The 22,140-nt window shown below is 61.1% G+C and overlaps 2 protein-coding genes across 2 annotated transcripts in view; one reads left to right on the top strand and one right to left on the bottom strand.

Moving 5' to 3' along the window:
- GMDS (GDP-mannose 4,6-dehydratase) overlaps positions 1-11,135 on the top strand; it is a 436,801-nt gene extending 425,666 nt beyond the window's left edge. Inside the window, 2 exon segments of the mRNA XM_070360877.1 lie at positions 8,969-9,037; positions 9,186-11,135. Of these exon segments, the coding sequence (XP_070216978.1) occupies positions 8,969-9,037; positions 9,186-9,248 (132 nt within the window). The 3' untranslated portion in view covers positions 9,249-11,135.
- Positions 11,136-18,620: 7,485 nt separating this feature from the next.
- FOXC1 (forkhead box C1) lies at positions 18,621-21,379 on the bottom strand. The gene has a single exon (XM_070360876.1). The coding sequence runs from the start codon at positions 20,942-20,944 to the stop codon at positions 19,304-19,306; it is 1,641 nt and encodes a 546-aa protein (XP_070216977.1). The 5' UTR covers positions 20,945-21,379; the 3' UTR covers positions 18,621-19,303.
- Between the last annotated feature and the right edge of the window lie 761 nt (positions 21,380-22,140).

The raw sequence follows: 22,140 nt of genomic DNA, 5'->3' as shown, positions 1-22,140 counted from the left end.
ACCGATAAAACGAGACTCTGGAACTTCGTTGGTAGCGCCTTCTCTGGAAGCAGTGAGAGGCGCTCACTGGAGCCCCCTCCCACGGGTGTTCTCCCCGAATCCCGCCCCCGCCCCTCCCGCCCACCCTCCCCACCCCCGCCCAGTTCCTAGAGAGTCTTCTGTCTCTCTCCCCTGGGAGCGGGTCATGTCCACCGCATCCCTCCACCTGGCATCCTCAGCACACCCCCTGGTCCTGGCTGCCACCGTCTACGGTCATCTGCGTGCCCACCATCCCCCCTGCCTCCACCATCTCCCACCGCTCCTGCTGAGGTCAGAGAAACCAGCGAGCTTGTGCTCAGAGACCCGGGCCCGAGGAACGAGAGTCTCTGAACTCCACTGGAGGCTGATCAAGGCCATGAATCTTGAAGTGGAACCGGCTGGCGGAGCTTTACATCACAGCCTCACAGAGAACTGGGGTGGAAACAGTCAAACTCAAGCAGGTTGCGGTGCTGCGACCCGTCCTTGCAAGAGCTTCTGGCAGAAGAGGAGCCCGTGGCCCAGGAGAGGTCCACTGTGTTCTCGCTGGACCAGGGGAGGGTCAGCCCTTCCTTCCTCACCCCCACAGTGGGTGCTGGCGCAGCGCTGGGCCCTGCCCTCTGCCCGGCAGGCCTGAGGGGTGACGTGACCCGCCCACCCGTAGGGCATGGTCCTGACTCTGCAGGGCGGTTGTCCAGACCTCAGCCCCCAAGAGTGGCCAGATGTTCCCAGGCTGAGAGGCTCAAGCACAGCAAAGACTGGCAGATTTTAGGAGGGAAGGGGGATGTGTGTGAGTCTCCAGGGGAGAAGAACGCACTCACCCTTGTAAGACACAGAGCTAGAAGTCAACCCCATACTTACTTTCAAAAATCACATGGGCATCAGAAAGCAGACTTTCAAACCACAGCACGCCGAGGTGGCCAGTTCATAGCTGCACGTCCTCTAAGGGGCCGTCAGCGACCACTGAATAAAGCCACATGACCACGTGGCTTTGCTGCCAAGGGCCTGGGCCCCATGATGGGAATTCCCCGGAGGTCAGGGTGTCGCCAGCTCCTCTGGGCTCTGCCCCCCTGGACGCCCTGTGCAGAGTCGGGGGCCTTCTCTCCATCCCCGAGACCCAAGGGCTCTGCTTGCGCTTCTCTCATCATCAAATCACTGATGAACATCACCGCTCCAGGGAGGACCTCCCACTGTTCTTCAAGCCCCCCTCCTCCTCGACTTCTGCCCTGAACCCCCTGTGGCCTCGAAGGGCTTAGTCACACGTCCCGCCCCCTTGACGGGCCCTCCTGTTGACACCGAGGCTCAGGACAGGGCTTCGTCATGCCCGCTACTGCCCCCCCAGCGTCTGAGGCAGTAAAGGTTTGGTAACAGTCAACAGCGTGTGAGATGGTTACAATAACTGGGGGAAAATTAAATATAAAATCGGTTACCATTATTCAAAAATTATGATCTAAAAATAGAAGTTTGGTTGGGGCGCAGGTCAAAGTGACAGAACTATAAAAGCAAAGCTGTGAGACAGCCCCTGCGTGGAGAGGACGCTCCATCCCTGATGTCACTGCAGGAAGCCGGAAGCGCCGCTCCCCCACCTCGGTGATGACAGCCGGTCTGCTGCTCCCATGGACTGCGACCTTAGAGGCACGCCGGCCGACGCCACCGGATCCTGACCCTCACGGGCCTTGCCTGGCGGGCGACGTTCTCCCCGCTTCACAGACTGAAACCCTGAGGCTCGGGGACATTGAGGGACTCCCCCGAGGCCACACTGCTCCAAGGCTGAGCCGCAGAGGCAGCCGAAATGCACGGATCCGAAGGGGGCAGACCGGCGCTTTGGCGAGCACACACCTTCTGTACCGCCGCCCTCCCCGCCACCGGCCGTGGCCGTCTCCTTCCCAGCACCGCCAGTTCCGTTGCTGGGACAGGACCTCCCGCACAGTGGACCGTGAGCATGATTCTGGCCATCTGGTCACCCGGCACTGCAGCACACTGTGGGTCCCGCTGCTCAGCTTCGTCTGTGTTGCTCAGAGCGCTCTGCCCCTCAGACGACTGTCCACAGAGCACGTTCTTGCTGTGTTTTCTGGGCGGGCTCGTCCTGCTGAGGGCCCTGCGCCTTCCGGTCCGGCGCCCGACCCCCAGGGGGCTTCATGACGTCCGTCACGTTGTCGTGTCTAAGCGTCTCTGTGGCCGTGTTCAGGGAGGGCTTCTATTTCTCTTACAAAAACAGAAAAGGAAAACCCCAGGTAACCGGGCAGCGTGGCTGCCTCTCAACCTGGTAAACCTCCCGCTGCCAGGAAAGCGAAAGAATGGACAGTCAGACGTGACGTCCGTCCTCATGCACGCCTTCCGCCACGCCTCTCAGAAACCTGACTAACAAGTGTCGAAGCAGTTGTCCTAAGTTTCCCTCAACTGAGAAACTCCCCAGAGAAACAGCCTAAAAGCAAGAATTTGGATGTGGCCCGTGGCCGGGCTAGCCCCAGCATTTCTTCACAGGTCAGCGAGGGAATGCGTGTTTGCGTGAGTGCCGTGTCATTTCTGTTTGGGGTGAGAAGGAGGCGGGCGGGAGGGTTATGGAAGCGGGGTTTCCTGAAGGCGAGTAGCCTGACGTGCTCTTCAGATTGAGAAAAACCCAAAGGAAGAAGTCTCCTTCCCGTGCTCCAGGTGCCTCCCTGTATCCACAACATTCATCAATGCCGTGCTGTGCTCAGTTGCTAAGTCGTGTCTGATTCTCCGCGACCCCATGGACTGTCGCCCACCAGGCAGGAGTACTGGAGTGGGTTGCCATGCCCTCCTCCAGGGGATCTTCCAGACCCAGGGATCAAACCCGTATCTCTTACGTCTCCTGCAACAGCAGGCAGGTTCTTTACCCCTAGGGCCACCTGGGAAGCCCGTGTTCATTGTACTAATCGGGGGCAGGGAGGGGGTGGGTGTCTAGGGCCCAGCAGGTCCCCTCACAACGGGGAAGGAAGCAGCCCTCCTCTGCACGTGCGGGTCCCTGGTGGCCAGCCTCGGCCTCCTTGCTGAGGGGTGCCCCACCCGCGTCAGGCTGCAGGTGAGCGAACACAGAGCTGGCCTCCGCCCCGGTGCTTGTCAGGTGCTTCCGTGCCCAGGAAAGGGGCCTCCTGCGGCAGATCCAGGGTCTCCTGACTTGCATTCGGGCCTCGAGGTTTACTTAGCTGGTGTACCTGCAGCACTTGGAGGGTAGAAGGGCCTCAACGGCAGAGGCAGAGCCGCCCAGCCTCGTGCTCCAGGGGCCGCCAGCCAGCAGCCAGCCCCTCTAATCGTCCACTTAAAGGCGCCTTATCTCCTCTCCGCGGGCTTTGTGTCACCTCCTCCCAGCCTGGGTGATCTTCACACCCTCGGCCCAGTTATTAACAGTAACCAGTCATTTCCGACAAAGACGCTGCTGGCTTTGAAGCCTGGGATGTGCTGAGCTCACCGACAGTCTTATCTCCCTCTCGTGCACCAGCCCTGTGTTGCCACCTCCAGCGGCCCCGCCTCCACCGCTCAGAGTGATCGTCAGGGAGGGCGTCAGGGTCCAGAGGCTCCCGCGGCAGGACTGACCACGCTCTCCTGGGGCTGTCATCCCTGGTAGCACCTCGGATCCTGGAGGACAGCCGACAGAGAAGGGAGCGGGCCGGGGTGGGGAGGAGGCGCCTCACCAGGGCGCATGCAGCCACGCTCACCCCCCGCCTCACTGGCGCCTTCAGAGCAACCTGGGCGCAGCTTTGAGAAAGCAGGCTCAGGGGCTTCCCTGGGGGCTCGGTGGTAGAGGGGCCTCCTGCCGAAGCAGGAGGTGTGGGTTCGATCCCCGGGTCAGGGAGATCCCACGCGTGCCGCAGAGCAGCTAAGCTGCACGCCACAGTGCAGCCGTGCTCTGCAGCAGGGTGCCTCCACCACAGTTAGCAGGCAGGCCCTGCACCCCAGCGAGGGCCAGCACAGGCAAGAAAGAGAGAGAAACCGGGCACAGACTGAGCCCGGGTGAGCCAGGCCCGGAGGCGGGTGGGCTGGCCTCTCTGGGGCCCGCTCCTCTGCCCTGGGAGGGCATGCGGCTGTGAGGGGGCGCCCGGGGCTGGCATTGGGGACAGAAGCCAGCCTGGGTCCCGGGCGTGTGTCCACTCCGCAAGGAGAGGGCCCCCATGCTCACCTCAGCCTAAAAGGACTGTCTCTACCACGTCTGCTCCAGCTCTGTTTCCAAGGAACTTGGTGCGCTTCATCCCATATTCCACTGTAGCAATAGTCTGACGGCCTCTCCCCTCCGTCCTAACCACATTTCTCTTTCTGTTACCCGTATTTTCAAAATACAAATGAAAACAGACATCTCTACGTAGGCTGCGCTATAAATGCTGTTAATTGGCTTCTCCATTTATAAAGCAAACACTTTTTCTGTTTACCACCATAGGCTTTATTTACGAATTTAGAAGTGGACGTGTCAGGAAGTCTGTGTTCTCGTTCATTTTTCCAGAAAGCACTGCGCGTTAGGTAGATGCCTTCACCCCTGTCTGGGGTGCACGGGGAGGTGGCCTTGCAGGCCTGGGTTTGGTAGCTCTCAGGAGCTCATTCCAAATGACAAATCGTGGTTCCCAGCCCAGAAGCTTCCTGGGGACCCGCTCAGGTGCCGCCCCCCCAAGCCCTGGGGCCGGGACGCATGTCCCAAGGCCCCACCCGCAGCCCCCAGCAGAGGTGCCAGTGTCTCTGGGCAGGCTGCTCTCTCTGCCCCACCGGCTGCCCCGTATCTCCAGGGTCAGAGGTGGCGGGGCGGTGCTGAGGACTGGATTTCCGCGCGGGAGAGCCCAGCATTGTTCAGGGCCCAACGGCAGCCCGCTGACGGACAGCCCCTCTGAGGCCGCTTCCTGAGCAGACCAGACACCCGCTGTTTTCTCCTCATCTCTTATCAGCCCTGTTGTTAGAGGGGAGGCCGGGCTTCAGTTCCGTGGGTGCCCATGGCGGGGGTCCTGGGGGTGAGCGGTGCTCCCCACGCTGCGCTCCCCGCCTCTCTGGGACGGTTCACAGCTAAGGACACGAGAGCAGGAGGCGTTGAACCAGCCCCCGGGAGGCAGGCTCTCCTGCGGGCTTTCTGGGGGAAGGTCCCCGCTCGGCCCTTTTCCTCACTCTCGCTGACTCTCAGCTGCGCGTCTCCAGCCTGGACTGGGCCAGTGTTTCCCACTGACTGTCCATTGCTGCTGTCGTTGTGAGCAGTTCTGTCTTTCTAAAAAGGAGCATTTCCCCAAGAGGAAGGCATTAGCATCGAGTTACACGAGGAACCACATTCACTGGCATTCTTTTATTCCCTGGGAGCCTCAGCCATTCCTCAGTTTTGCTTTTTTAAGCAAAGTGGAAGGAAGCTGATGAATCTGGAGCAGTCCTCACGCTCGGCTCTCAGGTCCTGGAAGGTGGCTCAGCCTCAACGGTCCGGGCCGTCTGCCCCTTCTCAGTCACAGGCTGGAGTCCAGCTCTTGCTGTGTGCGCTGTGGGCGTTTAGCAGCCTCCTGCCCGAAGAGCGCCCACCCTTGGCTGTTCTCCACCCAAACCGATGCCCTTCGGAAAGCCTACAGACAGCCCTGTTAAGGAGACGCGCCACTTGAAAATAAAATGGATGTTAACTTTCGTATTAAAAATTTTCCTAAAGTAACTTCAGTGAAAGAGCAAGAAAAAGAAATGAGAGCATGAACTTTAGAAAGAAATGTGACAGACTCTGCCTCACAGCTTTCCCCGGGTGATTTCCAGGAAAGCGGGTGGGCAGCCGAGGGCTGAGTGTGCTGAATACTGACCGGAGCACAGGGGAGGCGGGGAGGCCACCCACTGGAGGTGGGTCCTCATCCTGGCAGAGAAGAGACGCCCCCGGCGCGGAAAGCGGTCTGGTGAGGTGGCGGCCGGCAGCGCGGGCCTGCTCTCCGGCTCTGTGCTGACTGCTGGGGGCTCAGGAACCAGCCTGATGACTTTTCCAGGATCAGGCCTGGCCCTTTATCACGTCACTGTAACAAGGACAGAAACCAGGAAAGCCAGAAAAATTACTGCAGCAAAACACGCTTCCTACCCGCGTGGGTCTGCTACTCCGCCCACGGGCACTCGGGCCCTCAGCCTCTGGGCTGGACCCCGCCGTCGGAGGACGAGCCCTGAAGGCGGCCCCGGAATCTGCGGACCCGGAAGAGCAGGGGCGTCTGCACGCGGGCGTCTGTGCCGCCCTGCCGCTGGGACCCGCTCAGCCAACCCTAATTGAATCCGACAAGAATAAATCACAGGCTGAAACTGCAGTGCTCACCTAAGGAACAGCCGTGGAGACGGGAGGACACGCAGAGCCGGAGCTCAGGAAACGTGGTCTTCACATAGAAACGCCTCACATTTTTCCCAGAGCGGTCCTGTCTCCCTCCTAAAGAAAAGGTCCAGACCACCCAGTGCACAGCGTGCGTTTGGGAAAACTGTACATAAAATCATCACGTCCCTTCAGCTCCGGCCGCTGTTGTCATACTAAGGCTTTAAGCCTATAAATAAAGGAGGGACTGAACTGTCAGAAGAGAAGCAGAGAGCAAAGCACACGGCTGGTTCCCCACCTGTCCTCAGAGCCGATCCCACGCGAGTGGGGAGGGTTTGCGGCTGGGAAGGATGCTGGGCCTGCCCCCGAGCCCCGGGCCCCACATTCCCTCCCCACTGGCCAGCCTCGAGTACCCCAGCCCGGGCCCCAAACCTTGCGGGCCCAGCTGTTTACCTTTTCCCTAACGGACTCACTGGGGACAAGCAGGAAAGCCCCTCAAGAGGGGTTGAGCATAAAACAAGCCACGTGTCCCTGTCTTCCGTAGAAGGGGCCGGTCTAGGTGTCAGCTCGGACACAGCAGCTGGCGTCCAGAGCCGACGTTTTGTTTTAATGGAACCTCATCCTTTTCCTTCACAGGATCTCTCGGTCTAATTAAATTTCAGGGAGACAGCGCCTTGGCAGAAGGCAAAAGCTAGCTGCCGGGCTGGAATGTGGGAGCTGGGCTCAGAACTGCATCGGGAAGTTTTACTGGTGCGTCTCTGGTTTCAATGAAACCCTTGCACGGTAGCACGTCTGTTTCTGAGCTTTTGAAAGCCATTTTTCTTCTTCCTTAATTGTCGTCCCCTACTTGTTTTTAAATTAGGAGCTGCTTGTAGGAAAATGCAGGAAACAGAGTTTCAATGCAGAGTGCCCTTTCCGAGCCGCCTGCAGCCAGCGGAGAGGCACGGGCTTTGGGGCTCTGCACCCTCGCAGGCTGGAGGCCATGGCAGGTGTGGGGTGGATGGCGGCACCCCCCAAGCCGAGCGTGACCACCGCAGAGACTGGGGCTCTGCTTCCAGGGGCCACATTTCACAGCTCCCGCTGGGGACACAGGCAGAATGTATGTCTTTGTGTGACTCTCTTCTCCAACAGAAGTAGCCTCGAAGTCTAGACACGTTTACTCGGGGAAAGGAGAGAAAAATAAATTCACTTGTTTTTCCGCATATATTTCCAGCTCCATGTAGCACTGTGTTAAATTGCTAATCAATAATATCTGCACCCTACTTTTCCTGAGGACTCTGCACATGGACTTTCAGGGCCAGCAGAAGTAACTTGTTTGACTATTATTAATGCTGGAGACCAAGGCAGCCCTTCAGTGAAGCCCTTTGGGAGCTTGCTTGAGCCCAGCCTGAATGTGGGGCTGGGTGGTGGAGAGCCGCTGGAAGGGCCATGCTGGAACAGCCCCGGGCAGACAGTGCAGACGTGGGGCCAGGCCGAGTGCGTCGGGCCGGGCTGGGGTGAGCACAGAGGTCCCACCCGCCCCTGGCCTGCCTGTGGGATCCACCTTCCAGAGCCTGAGTTGACTGACATGGGGCAGAAACATTTCAGCTGCAGCTTGAGCATCCGTTAGGCTCCTCGCTGCGGTGGTTTGAGGCTCTCCTTTAGTACTCCATGTGGCTGGGAGAATGTCTTCCCTGGGGCCTGGGGTGCTCACGCAGCTTGGTCTGTTTCAGAGCCTCTCTCTCTCCTTTTTCTTCCCTCTCTCTCTCCTCCCTCCTGCCCTCACTTTCTTTTTGGAAGCATCTTGACATTCTCATTTCTCATCCTCCCATCCATCAGTCGTGGGCAGGGGGCGCTCCGCTGGGCTGGGTGGGTGGGCTCTCTCGACTCTCCCCCGGTTCCCTTCCCAGGCAGGCCAAGCAGGACAGCCCGGAGGTTCCCAGCCCCTCCCTGTCCAGGGAGGCCCAGCGGGACTGGTTGAGTCATCTTGCCCTCTTTTATGTGTTTTTATATTTTGATAAGACCCTGTCAGCTGGGGAGAGAAGCTCACCACTGAGCAAATGAGCCGCAGTGGGACCGGGGGCGGGGAAGGGGCAGAGGAGCCCGGGCCCTGGGTGGGGGGAGCTGGGGCAGGGGCGCGGTGAGGAGAAGCCCTGAGATCAGCATTTCCAAGGAAGGAACAGGACTGACAGAATAACCTGGACCTCAGCTCTGAGGGCAGCAGTGGGGGTCAGTAAAGAGGGGGCGGCTCAGAGACCCAATTCCTGCGGGTCAGGTGTTGGGTGGGGACTGCGAGAGCTGGGAGAGGGAGTTGGGGGAGGCAGGGGAGGGAAGGGTCGGGGTGTTGGGAGAGGCAGGGGAGGGGAGGGAGGGGATATTGGGGGAGGCAGGGGAGGGGAGGGAGGGGGAGTTGGGGGAGGCAGGGGAGGGGGGGAGGCAAGGGAGGGGGGGAGGCAAGGGAGGGAGGGAGGGGGCAGGAGGGAGGGGGAGGGAAGGGGCTTGGCTGGGAGCCGGGAAGGGAGAGGAGCCGGGAAGCAAGCACCGCGGGGGGCGGGGGACACGACCCCTCTCCTCGGTGAGGCCCAGAAGGCCCTCAGAGCGCGTCCCCGGGGCGGGACTCGGGGCTGCGCGGGGACCCACCCAGCTGCGCCTGCAGGGCTGCGGGGCCGTGCGTGACCGGCCGAGGCCGCCACCGCCCGCCCGACCGTGCGCCCCCCATCCCGCCCGCAGGACTTTCTGCAGGGAGACTGCTCCAAAGCCAGGCAGAAGCTCAGCTGGAAGCCTCGGGTCGCCTTTGATGTGAGTGAGTCTCCGGGGCTCCGGCCAGGCGGGAGGGGCCCCCGGGGTCGGGGGTGGTGGCGGGGGGGGGGGTTCCGGGGTGGGTGAGGAGGGCCCAGGGGCCGGGGGCTGGGGCTCCCCGTGACACGCGCCCACGCCCTGCCCGCAGGAGCTGGTGCGGGAGATGGTGGAGGCCGACGTGGAGCTCATGAGGACCAACCCCAACGCCTGAGCGCCGGGCGGGGCCTCGCCGGGACCCAGGCTGGCCGAGGTTTGCGGCAGCCGGGAAGGGCCCGGCCGATTCCCTTTCCTCCTCTGATCGGTTTTGGAATCACGATGTTTTAAATCACTTATTCGCTTCACTTGAAATTATATCCCAGACAACTGAAATCGTGGGGCTTTCAAAGGGTTTTTCTCTTTTCTTATTAAAAAGAGCCTTTCTCTTAATCAGCATTAACACAGTGCCTGTGGATACTGTCTCCAAGTGATAAAGCAGCACCTGTTAAGGACCCCAAACAAAAAGTCACCCAGATCCACGCCCTGGAGGGTCTCGGGCCTGAGCCCACCGGGCCGCACGCCCTCCTGAATCTGAGCGGGGACACTGCCGTCCCCTCCTGGTGACAATAAGCCGCTCTGTGCAGCCGGTCTGGAAACCCAGGTCCTGCAGAAAGGCGGCATTCACAGCAGCTCTGGTCTACAGCTATAATTAGAACCCACAGGGCTCCCACCATCTCAAAAGAAGGCTTGAGAAACAGGGAGAGTTAGAAGAAGAAACTTGAAGGAAGGTAAATATTGCTGGAACATTCCATGCCAGACCCCTGGGTGACCCAGAGGTCTCTGAGCCCATGCCTTTGCTTGTGGTCTAGAGTCTTACACACACTACTTATTTCCAACCTCCTCTCAGTACTAGATCACTTTTTAAATCTAATTTTTATTTAGTCATTCAGCCGGTTTATATTTAGTGCCTAATGTATGCACGTGAACCACACGAGCTTAATCAGAAATCCGGTTTTGCTGAGAGCGTCGTTCAGCGGCCGGGCTTTCACCACGTGTGCTCCTAAGATGTGAACAGCGTGTCTGTACAGCGTTAGGCAGGTGGACACACACGTGTGGAATTCACCCGCACCAAGCAAGCGTTCGTGTACGGGTGGGTCCTTTGCCTGAGAGGCCGTATTTTGCCCCAGAACAAATTAGGTCAGGACTCCTCTCCCCCTCACTCCCCCTCCAAGGAAAATAAAACTTTACAGCAAATGGAATTCCAGCCTTTGCACATGCTTGTGAGCGGGGCTGAACTATTTCTGAATGTCTTCACGAGCAGGTTTATGATCTGGGGAGGACCTGGGCTCCAGGCTGGTGGCTGGAGAGAGGGCTCTTTGTGTGGCTGCTCCAGTTGTGAGAGCCTGGCTCCCATGGAGCAGAACCGGGGCCTGATCCGGCCCACCCGGGCCTTGGGCTCGGGAGCTGCCCCAGGACAGGCCTTCTCCCAATCGGGACTCTGCTAATTGGAAACAGATGGTCCCCGGAAAGCTGGGCCTCCAGGACTAGGCAGGCTGGTGGGCACACACGCGCACACACTCTCACACAGGCAAACACAAATACAAACACACACCAACAGACACGCCAGCTCACACACACACACACACAATGCAAACCCGCTGTCACAAACACAGTCTTAAACATCTCACAAACACACACCTTCACACACATTGCCCTTGGCCTCGATATGGTGGGCAGACCCCCTCCTCCTCTTCCTCTGACCCCCTGAACCCTCCAGCCCGCCTCACACTGGCTCCCAGGGCTCCACGGCTTGCTACCCAGCGGCTCCTCAGTGAGCACTGGAGGGGGTCCAGGCAGGGGGTTAGCAGGACTTCGGTGGTGCCCTGGGGTTAAATTACTCTCAAAATGGCCTGGAGCATCGGGCTTCAAGGACACAAGAAGTATTTGGATTGCAGCCTTCTCTGTTTTCCCGTATTTTGGATGGGGAGGGGGTAATCTGGCTTCCTGACCTCCCCGTGTGTGCTTAAGAGGGTGGAAAGAGAACAGGTCTGCTTGAGTATCTCTGCGCTTTCTTTCTGTGCTGTGAATTTCACTTAGACATCCTTCAAGACAATTCTTATTAAAGGGTTTCTTCTACCTTAAGTCTCGCTTCAATTTCAACAAATTTACTTTCCCCCTTTTCTCTCCTCTGCCAGCTTTGAGTATTCATTTTAGATGTGATAAATTATCTTCCACCTTGATTTTTCAAGTGGAAACTAAGAATGTTAAGCTTTACGCTCCTATATGAGAGCAGAGTCGTCAGGCCCACACTGGCGCCCCCATGAGCCACGAGGCCCGCGGGGGGTACCAGACAGCCGTGGCCTCGGTTCCACCCCACCTGCCGGACGGTGGCAGACTGTGCGCTGTCCTTGCGGGAGGGAGGGAGGGAGGGAGGACGGCCCCGAAAGCCTTTTTGCCCCTCCAGCTGTCCAGGGGTGAATGTGGACACACAGGCTGGGCCTGAGAGGGAAGGACTAGAGGGCTTGGGGGTTAGCCTCCCCTTGAGGCGGGTCCTTCAGGAGCTGGACTCCAGGCTGGGACACGCCAGCCATCAAGATGACAGACTCGGGGGTGGTCAGTGCGCTGCTGGGGAATGAGACCTTCCGCTTGTTATTAAAGCTCAGTGCTGTGCTTAGTCGCTCAGTCGTGTCCGACTCTTTGCGACCCCATGGACTGTAGCCCACCAGGCTCCTCTGTCCATGGGATTCTCCAGGCAAGAAGACTGGAGTGGGGTGCCATGCCCTCCCAATACAGGGATTGAACCCAGGTCTCCCACACTGCAGGCAAATTCTTTACCATCTGAGCCACCAGGGAAGCAGAAGGCGATATCTCCAACTTTTGTTTCAAAATAACCATAAATGCATTGTTTACAAATCATTTTGAAGCCCCCCAAAAAAGCCTCAAAGCACTCCAGGTAGGTTTGCACCAGCAGTTCCAGCCCGGTATTCTCTGATTTAAGAAGTGTGCAAGTCCAAGTTCCCAAGCCATCTGTTTTCCACAAGGAGCAGCCTTTGGGGTCGGTGATGTCCGGGTTGGGGGAGGGGAGTCACCAGATTTACTGCAGGATTGTGTGCCTGGACGGGGGTTTTTCAAACACCTCCACAGCCAAACACGCCACCCACACCTCTCCAAAAATGGCAGTTTTTTTTTCGTGCGTCAGTGACGGCTGGGCCGAAGCATCCAGCGCCCCTTCCCTGGCGCCCGGCGTCGCTGACCCGCGGTCCCCGGGTCCAGGCAGTGCCACCACGATCAGCCCGCGACCGCCTCTCCAGCCGTTCAGTTTCCTGGGCCCGCCGCGGGATGTTCCGCTGGCCCGTCCCGGGCACCACGGCCGGGCCCCATCGTCTCTGCCGGGGGAGCGGCCCCGCGGGGAGGCCAGCGACCGCGGCCTGACCCCCGACCCCGGCTCCCACCCTCCCTCCAGGGTCAGGGGTCGCAGGCACGGGTCGCCCCGCTCTCAGCTACCCCTCTTTGATCTCTGGATTCGGGGACCAGGCGCCGGGCGCGGAAGCTGCTGTACGAAGGATCCCCGACGTGGATGCGGGGTCCGCGGCTGCCACACCTACCGCCGGGCCGCCGGGGGTCAGGCGCCCCTCCCCCAGCGCGGGTGGCGGGACCCCCACACCCCGCAGTGTCCCAGCACCGCGAGCGCAGGCCTAGCGGAGGACGCGGGAGAACCGCAGTTAAGAAAGGACCGCACGGCTCAGCCCCGCGCCGAGCGCCCAAGGCGCGCGAGATGCGATGCTCAGAAGCCGAGGCCCCAAACGCCCAGCGGCGGGCGAACCGCGGCGGCGGCCGCCACGGGCTTCCGAGGAAGGCGGCTCCGATCCGAGGCCTGGGCCCACCGCGAGGCCCCCCTGGGGCAGGAGGGGCGGCCGGGCGCGGCAGGGCCGTTTGCGGGGAAGCGGGACCCCGGCTGGAGTTCGGCTTGTTATGGCGAGGAGGCCGTCCAGCGAGGGCTTCCTGTCGCGCTGCTTCTCCCCGCGGCCCCCGACCCTCTCCCGGGAACAGCCTGCGAAGCTGCGGCGGCGGGCGGGTTCTCAGTCACCAGACCCGCTGGACGCCGCGGCCCGGCCTCCCCGACGCCGCGCGCAGACGCCTCAGGGGTGTCTGGCTCCCAGACGGCCAGCCCGGGAGCCACAGTGGGGCCTCCGCGTCTCCTCCACGGCCCCTCCGCCGCCGCCCGCTGGGACCTAACGCCAAATGCCAGGTCCAGCGCATCTCCTGCGGGGTGACCACGACGAAAGGCCCTTCGGGCCGCACGGAAGACCCTGGGGCAGCCCCCGCCCGGCGGGAATCCAGGCGCTGCGCACTCGCGCACCGGCTCGCTCCCGTGTCCGCGGCCAGGGACGCGGGGCTCTCTCTGCGCAGGGGACACAGTCCTCGTCTTCCCTCCACTCTCAGATTTTTTTGAGAATCCGATCGCTTCCTAAACACGCGATTCGCACTCCTGCCCGGTGTTCCCAAGTGTAGCCACTAAGGGACCCGCGCTGCCTCGGGCCCAGGGACCAACCTTTATACTGAAGGGAAAGCAGAGGCCTTAGGAGTTAATGGCGCTAAAAGCGTTAGTTTTCCTGCCTTTTCCCAGGGGTGGGTGATGGCGGAGGGAAGGGTCTGTCTCCTCTCCCTCTCATCTGTCATGTAAATCGTCCCCAAAGCCCTGCAGCAAAGCCCTTCACTCCCCAGCCTCCAGCTCGGAGCCTTGGCGACCAACCTCCAGCCTGCGCCCAGGGGAGGCCTCCTCTGCCCCTGAGGCCAAGCCTGGGGTGCCACCACCCGCTCAGGGAGGAGGCCCACAGCTTTGGCTGCCTGCCCACTGCTCACTCACTCCCTGGGCTCCCGAAATGCAGTCCCAGGGCCACCCAAGTAGCACTGAGCTGTGCTGACTCGGGGGGCAAAGGAGCAGCCCACACAGGTCCTTCCTGGGAGTGGCCCCGGGGACAGCAGCGGCTTGGAGGAACCAAAGGCAGAGACAGGAGGTGCTCTGTAGGGGGGAGGGAGGTGGGAGCCACCTGGAGGAGCAGTGGGCCTGGGGAGGCGCCGGGGTCCCGCAGGGTCCCCGCCAGCCACTCTGAGCTGTCTTGGTCTCCTCCAGGAGCTCCGCCCTTCTCTCCTGCTGAAGACTCCCGCCTGTAGGCCAGGAGATCCCAGAGCCCACGGCATCCCCTCTAATAAGCTCAATATGCTGCAAATTTGAAATCAGTGAGGGAAAAAATCAAGTCAACAACAACAAAATAATGTGAAGCAGAGACTTCTCTGGAACCGGGTGAGAAGGAACAGCGCAGCGAAGGTCTTAGGCTGCCCTCCTGCTCCCTAGGCCGTAGTCTGGTTTCCAACAAGGCGGACATGGTCCATTTCGCTCAATTTTCCACTCCTAATCCCGTGGAGAACGTCATGGGGAAGCGCTTTTCATTCCTCTGAATGGGGTTCGGAGCTAGAATTCCTTGGATTAACCATCGCCCCTTTTCCAACCAGATCTGGACCTGGAACCAGCCTGTCCTGCTCCCTGGGGCCGGGCGTCCAAGGCCTGCTCGCCAGCCGGCAGCCACATCCGGCCCAGGCCCAGCGCGGTGGACACGAAAGGCAGCCCTGCTGGGTGGGAACCCTCCCAGGAGGGGCTTCGGCCCCCAGGCGTCTGCGGAGGCCTGGGGGGATGAGGGCGGGAGAAGGGGAGGATAGAGGGGGGTGCGGGGGCAGAAACCGAGACAGCAGAGCTGCGTGCTGACGATGGATTCGCCACCAAAGGCGGACCCGGAGCAGAGGGCCCGATACTCCGGTGTCAGAGGAAGGCTGTGTTTAGGTGTGACTGAAATGCCATTAATAAACAGCTCTTTTCAAGGAACCTCTTGGCCTCCTTATAAATTAAAATAGTAACTTTCAGGAAAATGGGGTCTTGAAACTGGCATTTCAGCCCCAAGCACATGTCGAAGGGTTTTTTTTTTTTTGCCTTGGCCATCCCTGAATCAATCAGGCTGTGCATCACCCCCCTCCCCCGGGGTTCCTGGGGTGAACACTCTGATACAGTCTCTGGGTCCTTTTTCTCTCGACCTCCCCCAAAGCTCCCTGCCTGGCTGAAGAACCATTCGCACAGAATCAGATTCTCACCCGCCCGCCCGCTTTCTTACGTGTCCACCATCAATCTTGCCCCTAAAGCGACATTTGTTTATGACCCGGTGGGAAGGCCTAATGGCTTCAGGAACAGATCTACAAAATGAGTCCACAGGAGCCCGAAGACTCAGCGACACCAGGCAGGCCATCCCCACGCTAGGCACTGAGCTCCAGGGCAAACAGCCCCCCAGAAGCTCCGGGCGTGGGGTGACTTTGGAAAGAAACTATCACTCCCACTGCCGCCAACAACAGGGCACGGCCTGGGCCCACGGGGTGCCACCTCCCACCCGGGCAGCCAGGCCAGCACCGTGCCATCCACAGCAAAACGGAGGGCTCTCCACCTTACGAACCGAGACCCCTCCAAAGGCAATAGGGAAGGGGGCGAAGGCCCCCGTCTCTCTTCACCTATCAAAGTTCAGGAGAGCCACAGGGCTGGAAGGCAGGCTTGTTTCCTGACCTTGCTTCTGACCCTGCAGGAAACAGCCAAGGGCTTGAGGGCCACCAGCACAATCGAGCCTTATTCGCCTGCAGCCCTCCATCACTAACGACACAAGCTGCGGGCACGATGGATTGTAAAACGTGTCCTTGTTTGCATGCAGTCTGGTGGGAATGGCCTGTAACCTACATCACCCTGGAGAACAGCACCCACCACCGTGTGACGCGCCAAATGCAAGCCTGGATGTGGCAGGCAGCACGCCCGAGAATTGCCTGCCCCTGTAGAAACTGCTAAGAAGTGCCCACTGCCACACACAGGACAAGAAGACTGACTTTCCTCGGGCTTCCCACAGAGACGGGCTTCCAAACGAGCCCAGCCCCCCCACTGGGTCCTGTGTGATGTCCCAGGCTAATTCCAAACTGTGCTATTTGTTCAAACATGAGCAAGTTTCTCTTAGAATACCTCACAGCAAAATTATCCTTGTTGCTGTAACAGTTTCAATCAAATGTGCAAAGCACTAAGGAACAACTCGGGGTCCCTCCAGAATAAAGAGCCCCAACCTCCCAAGGATCAGGTGGCAGAGTCGGCCTTAAACTGTATCCGAGAAGCCAAAATGTCCCGAGAGCAGAACACGCCACATAAGGGGGTCTAACATCAGCCTCAGGACCAGGCCCTGCACCCTTCTGTGCCAACACAGCTTCTGAACAACGCCCTGGGCCACTCCTGTAGAGAAAACTCTTTTCTCTGCCTACAAGGCAACCCAAGCACCTTCCTCGACGCATGTCTTAAAGCCCTAACTTTCAAACGCTGGGATCGAAAAGGCAGAAGGGACTGTTGAGGCTTCCCTGGGGAGCAAGCAGGCAAGGGCTCCCCTGCTTGGGCCGGGGCTGCCCGCCGGCCTCCTCCAGAAGCCAGAGCGCCGCGCCGGGCTCCCTCTCCAGCCCAGGGACTCCGGGCGAGAAGGACGAGCCGGGTCGGAAGCGCCGCCGGGCCGGCCAGCTCTCTCCCACCCTCGCAGCCGAGCACCGAAGGCGGGTCGAGGCCGGGCCCCGAGGCCGCGGGGACGCCCCCTGCCCGAGGAGCGGCTGTAGCTGCCCAGCGGACTCCGCGAACGGGACGCGCGCGCCAAGAGGGGACGCGGCCCAGCGGAGAGGCCGCCCGGGCCCAGCGCCGGCCGACAGGCCAGGCCGAGGCTGCCAGGCCGGCCAGGGCGCGCGGGGCACCGGCGGCGGGGCCTGCCCGTGGCCCCGGGGCCGCCGCGCGCTGGACGAACGCACGTGCGTCCTCCAGACAAAGCGGCGGCGCGGCGCGGGACCGCAGCCCCGCGCCACGCACAGAGGCGCGGTGGGCCCGCCCGCCTCGGACCCGGCCAGCGGCGCCTCTGCGCGGCTCTCCTGGCGCCCGACCCAGCCGGGCGGAGAGGAGGGGCCGTGGGCGCTGAGGGGCCGTGGGCGCTGAGCGCCCGGGACGCGTCTTCCCCCTAATTAGCGGAGAAGCGTCCGGTCCCGAGGCCGGGTAGAGCCGGGTCCACACGGCCGCCCACCGCTCAGAAAATCGGGGCGGCTGAGGCCGGAGGGCTCGGTTCCCGAAGCCCGCCTGGGGGCCTGTGGGGGCGCTCCGCGTCCTGCGGACCCGGCCGCTGGCCACCTGCGGCCGCTTCCCTCGGGGCCGGCCCCGCGCCGCCGCGGCCCCTTTGTCCGCCAGCCCGGCTCCGCTCTCGGTTCCCACGAATGGGCCACGCGGGAGCCAGGCGGTTTGCCCGCGGATCCTTCCCCTTCACTCCCAAACGGGGGCTCCCGGGAGGCGCCAGACCGCCCGGCCCAGGGCTGCAACTCGGAGGCCGCGCGGCGGGGAGGCCGGTCCCCGTGGCCTGCCCCCGGGGACGCCGCGCCCCGCGCCTCCCGGCTCGACTCTGAGCCCGGGACCCAGCAAATCAGAGGCCGTGTAAAGCAGTTTTTGACTGGAAGTAGAGTGTATTTATTTGCAGCAATCCTTTAACAATGATCAAATTTTGACAACAAGCAACAGCAATTACTGCTAAGTGTTGCCCCTAGATCGAGCGGCAGATAGCAGGGAACTGTATTATCTCGAGAACAAACGGAAAGGCCCTGAAAGTCTGGAATCAAATCGCAGCTCCCCAGAGTCTGATCGACAGGGCAGATCACCCAAAGATAATGAATTTATTACATTTCCTGGGTTATTTACAAAAGGAGGGGCTAGCGGGCTGCCCCATAAGTTTAACTGTAAATTAACAAGAAAAACGGGACTGAAAAGAAACCGCCTGGATTAAAACACCCTGCTTCGCGCTCCTTCCCTCTCCTTATTGCTTTAAATCTTTTCCCCCAAAATAATTGTTCTACAAGCATATCTTCTAAAATAGTTTTCCCAAAGATTAAATATCCCTTTCCAACCCGCAGTACATTAAAATAAAAATCAATCCTACATTGGACACGAAGGATTGTAGATGTGGATGACTTATATACACACATTTAAAAGCTAGGTTTTTTTATCCCCCTCTTAAAATGGAGTGAAATTAACAGGAAGAAAATTCATCCAGCATTTGGCTCACAGGGATGTCTGGTATGTACGACAGTTTTTTAAGTGATACACAAGCCAAATATTCAAATGTGTATCTGAAGGCACAGCTACCTCTCCACACACAGGTATCACTGTGGTGAGACTGCCGCTGATTCATGGGCTTGAAATTTCCAAATCCTGTTGTCATTACTGAGAAAATGCATTTGTGTATATGCCAACTCAGATATGTTCAGGAAAATCTCTTTTTACTAGCCACAAAGCAAGCTGACTATATAGTACTTTTGCAAAAGATGCCGCAGGAAAAAAATAAATCTAAACAAAAAGAGACTTACACGCGTAATTTGACCAGGAATAGTCAGAGGATGTCTCTACTTTTTTTTTCAGAGATTTAGGAGGAGAATTGGTAATTTCTAGTGTTTTAATCTCTGAAATCTTTTTCTCCTAAGAATTAAGGCTGTATTAAAGTATCCAGACATATAGGTCTCATTCAAACTGAATGGTAATTTATTAATAAACAATGAATATGCTCAACAAAAGGAAAGCAAAGATGACAGAATGAGATTAATACAGTTTCCCTTTTCATGATCAAAAAAGCACAGTTTAAAGTTTCAGGCAATTTAACGTCAGGTTTTGGAAACACTTTCTGGCGTTTGGTCCACGACATCCAACTACAAATTAAAAATAAATTACTATGTTGCAATTTACATTTTAAAACAAGTCCAGGAATAAAAAGAAAGCCATTTCCATGTACGGGGACTTCCTCCCTCCTTTCAATAGAGGATAAAATAATATCTTACAGGTGAGAGAACAAGAGACAGGGCAGGAGGAGGAGAGGTGTTCTCTGAAAAGAGGAAGAAACTTACGTGTTATCTGGAGTAACACTGCCCTTTAACAAACCATGACTCTGCTGTCTCTGTACAAAACAGTTTACGGTTCTGTTTGTTTAGATAAAGCAAAGTGGAGGTGGCTCCGAATCCATCTTCTAAGAGAAGACAGCCTTTTCTTCATGCTGGTGACTTGAAAGTGTGGAGGGCTTCTGTTTGCTGGTTTGGTGGACGTTTTACGCACTGGGTTTTTGGTTTCGCTTTTGCGCTGAGGGTCCTTTTGGCTGATCCTGCTCCGGGGTTCGGTTCGGTCAGGCTGAGAGGCAGGCGGGGCGGAGGCGGGGGTCAGAACTTGCTGCAGTCGTAGACGAAGGCCCCGGACGTGCGGTACAGGGACTGGCCGGAAGGGAAGGCCATCTGACAGCTGCTGTTCCCATTTACCGGCGAGTTGTTCAGGCCGATCCGCTGCGACTCAAACATCTCCCGCACCGAGTGGAAGTTCTGCTGCTGGCCCGGGTAGCCCGCGGCCGCCGCCGCCGCGCTGGCCAGGTGCCCCAGGTCCCCGCCCGCCTGGTTCAGGTACCACGAGGCCAGGCGGCCTTGGTGGGCTGCGGGGTGGTGGCCGGCCTCCTGGCCGCCGCCGCCGTGGCCCAGGGACGAGGAGCTGCTGCTGGTGGCCGGGGGCAGGGAGTAGTCGGGCAGAGGGTCGTCCACCGAGGAGCCTCCGGCGCCCGCCGGCGCGCCCTGCACGTGGCCGCCGCCGCGCTCCCCGGCCGCGTACAGGCTCATGGCCTGCAGGTTACAGTGGTAGGTCCCGGCGCCCCCCGCCCCGCCGCCCGCGCCCGCGCCGCCCGCGCCGGGGCTCTGGCTGCAGGGCGAGCCGTACAGCGAGCTCTGGCCTGGCGAGTAGGCGCCGAGCGCCAGCGGAGGCGCGAGGCCCGCGCGCGAGGACGCGGCGGCCGGGGCCAGGAGGCCGGATCCCAGCTCGGCGGCCGCGCCCTGCGGCGACCCCCGCAGCGACGTCATGATGTTGTCCACGCTGAAGCCCTGGCTGTGCGCGGGCGCGGGCGCGGGCGGCGGGCCGGGCTCCGCGCCGTCCAGGCTCAGCGGCCGCGCCGCCGGCAGGCCGCCGGGGGGGCTGCCCCCGCTGGACAGGCTGCTGCTGCTGCTGTCGGGGCTTTCGATTTTGGGCACCGCGGCGGCGCCGCTGCTGCCGCTGCCCAGGGCGGCGGCCGGGGACAGGGGCTGGGGCGGCGAGGGGCACGTACCGTTCTCGGTCTTGATGTCCTGGATGCGCACGGGCGGGGGCTGCGCCCCGGGCGGCGCGCCGTCGGCCTGCTCGGGGGGCGCAGGCGCGGGCTGGCGGCCGGCCGGCGGCGGCGGCGGCGGCGGCGGCGGCGGCGGAGGCTCTTTGAGGTGCAGCCGGTCCTTCTCCTCCTTGTCCTTCACGGCGTCCTTCTTCTTGAAGCGCCGCCGCCGCCGCAGGAAGCTGCCGTTCTCGAACATGTTGTAGGAGTCCGGGTCGAGCGTCCAGTAGCTGCCCTTGCCCGGCTTCTTGTCGTCGCGCGGCACCTTGACGAAGCACTCGTTGAGCGAGAGATTGTGGCGGATGCTGTTCTGCCAGCCCTGCTTGTTGTCCCGGTAGAAGGGGAAGCGATCCATGATGAACTGGTAGATGCCGTTCAGGGTGATCTTCTTGTCCGGCGCGTTCTGGATGGCCATGGTGATGAGCGCGATGTAGCTGTAGGGCGGCTTCACCATGTCCTTGGGCTGCGGCTGCGGCGTGTAGGGCCCGTAGGCGCGGGCCATGCCGCCCGGGTACTGCTCAGCATGCGCCGGGTGCGAGTACACGCTCATGGGGGCCGGCATGGCCGTGTAGCCGCCCCCCGCTGCCGCCGCTGCAGCGCGGTAGTAGCTCTGCTCGCCGCCGAGGTAGGGCACCACTCCCAGGGAGTTGGGGCTGGACACGGAGTAGCGCGCCTGCATGGCCCCGCTCGCCGCCGCCGCCCCCCGCCCTCGCCGGGCCGGCCGCCCAGTCCGAGTCCGGGCCCGCGGGCCGGTGCCGGGCCGCCGCCTCCCCTGCGCGCGCCCGGCTCCGGGGCGCCTCGGGCCGGCAGAGAGGGCCGGACGAGGACGCGGCCGACGGCCTGGATCGCGCGCCGCGGCTTCCCGGCGGGAGCGGGAGCGCGGAGCCCCGGCTGGAAAACAAGCCGAAGCCCGGCCCGCCGCGCCGCCTGCGCCTCGCGGAGGCTGAGCCCCAGCCGCCGGCGGGGCGGCCAGAGGAGCGGGCGGGGGCAGCGCGCCGGCCCCGGCCCGGGCCGCGTCACCTTTCTCAGTCTCGCGCGCGCCGGCCGCTTAAGGAAGCATTGGGAAAACTCCTGAACTTTTGAGCATCCGTCACCCAGGCGAGGACTTTTTTACGCAGTTACATTTTTTCCGGGCCGCGGGGCCCCGCCCCGTCCCGGCTGCGGCGGCCAATGGGAGGCGGGAACGCCTCCGAAGGAGCCGGAGGCCGAGCGGGCCGGCCCGCGCCCCGCCGCGGAGGACCGCGGGCTGGCCACACGCGCGCCCGCCCGCCGGCCCCGCTCCCGCGTCCCTGCCCGCACCCGCGCCGGCGCCCTCGGCCGTGGGCCCCCGCGCCCGCCGCCCGCGCCGGGCCCTTTCCCCGCCCCGGGCCCTGCGCTGGACGCCCATTGTTCCCGCGGCCCGGCCGGGCCCTCCGGTCCCCGCGCAGACCCTTCCTCGTCCGCTGCGCCCGGATGTCACGGCGTCCTGGGGCCCCGACTCTCCCATTCCCGCACTCTCCCGGCCCCTCCTCGCCGACCTGGCGCCCCGGTTTCCCAGGCTGCTCCCCTCCCTCCCTGCCCCCCTCCCTCCCCTCCCCTCCCCCTTCTTCCCCTCCCTCTCCTTCCCCCCTCCCCTTCCCTTCTTCCCCCTCCCCCCTTCCCTTCTTTCCCCCCCCTCCTTCCCCCTCTCCCTTCTTCCCCCTCCCCTCCTTTCCCTCCCCCTCCCCTCCTTTCCTCCCCCCCCCCCCTTTTCCCTCCCCTCCCCCTCCTTTCCCCTCCCCCTCCTTCTTCTCCCTCCCCCTCCCTTCTTCCCCCTCCTCTACTCCTCCGTACTCCCTCAAACCTACTCTCCCCGATCTGTCCCCCTCCGCTATTCTCCCTGCTCCCCACACACTT

The sequence above is a fragment of the Bos mutus genome, chromosome 23, assembly GCF_027580195.1.
Source record: "Bos mutus isolate GX-2022 chromosome 23, NWIPB_WYAK_1.1, whole genome shotgun sequence".
Classification (NCBI taxonomy): domain Eukaryota; kingdom Metazoa; phylum Chordata; class Mammalia; order Artiodactyla; family Bovidae; genus Bos; species Bos mutus.
Note: the sequence above shows the minus strand (reverse complement) of the source record. Positions and strands in the feature narration are given on the sequence as shown.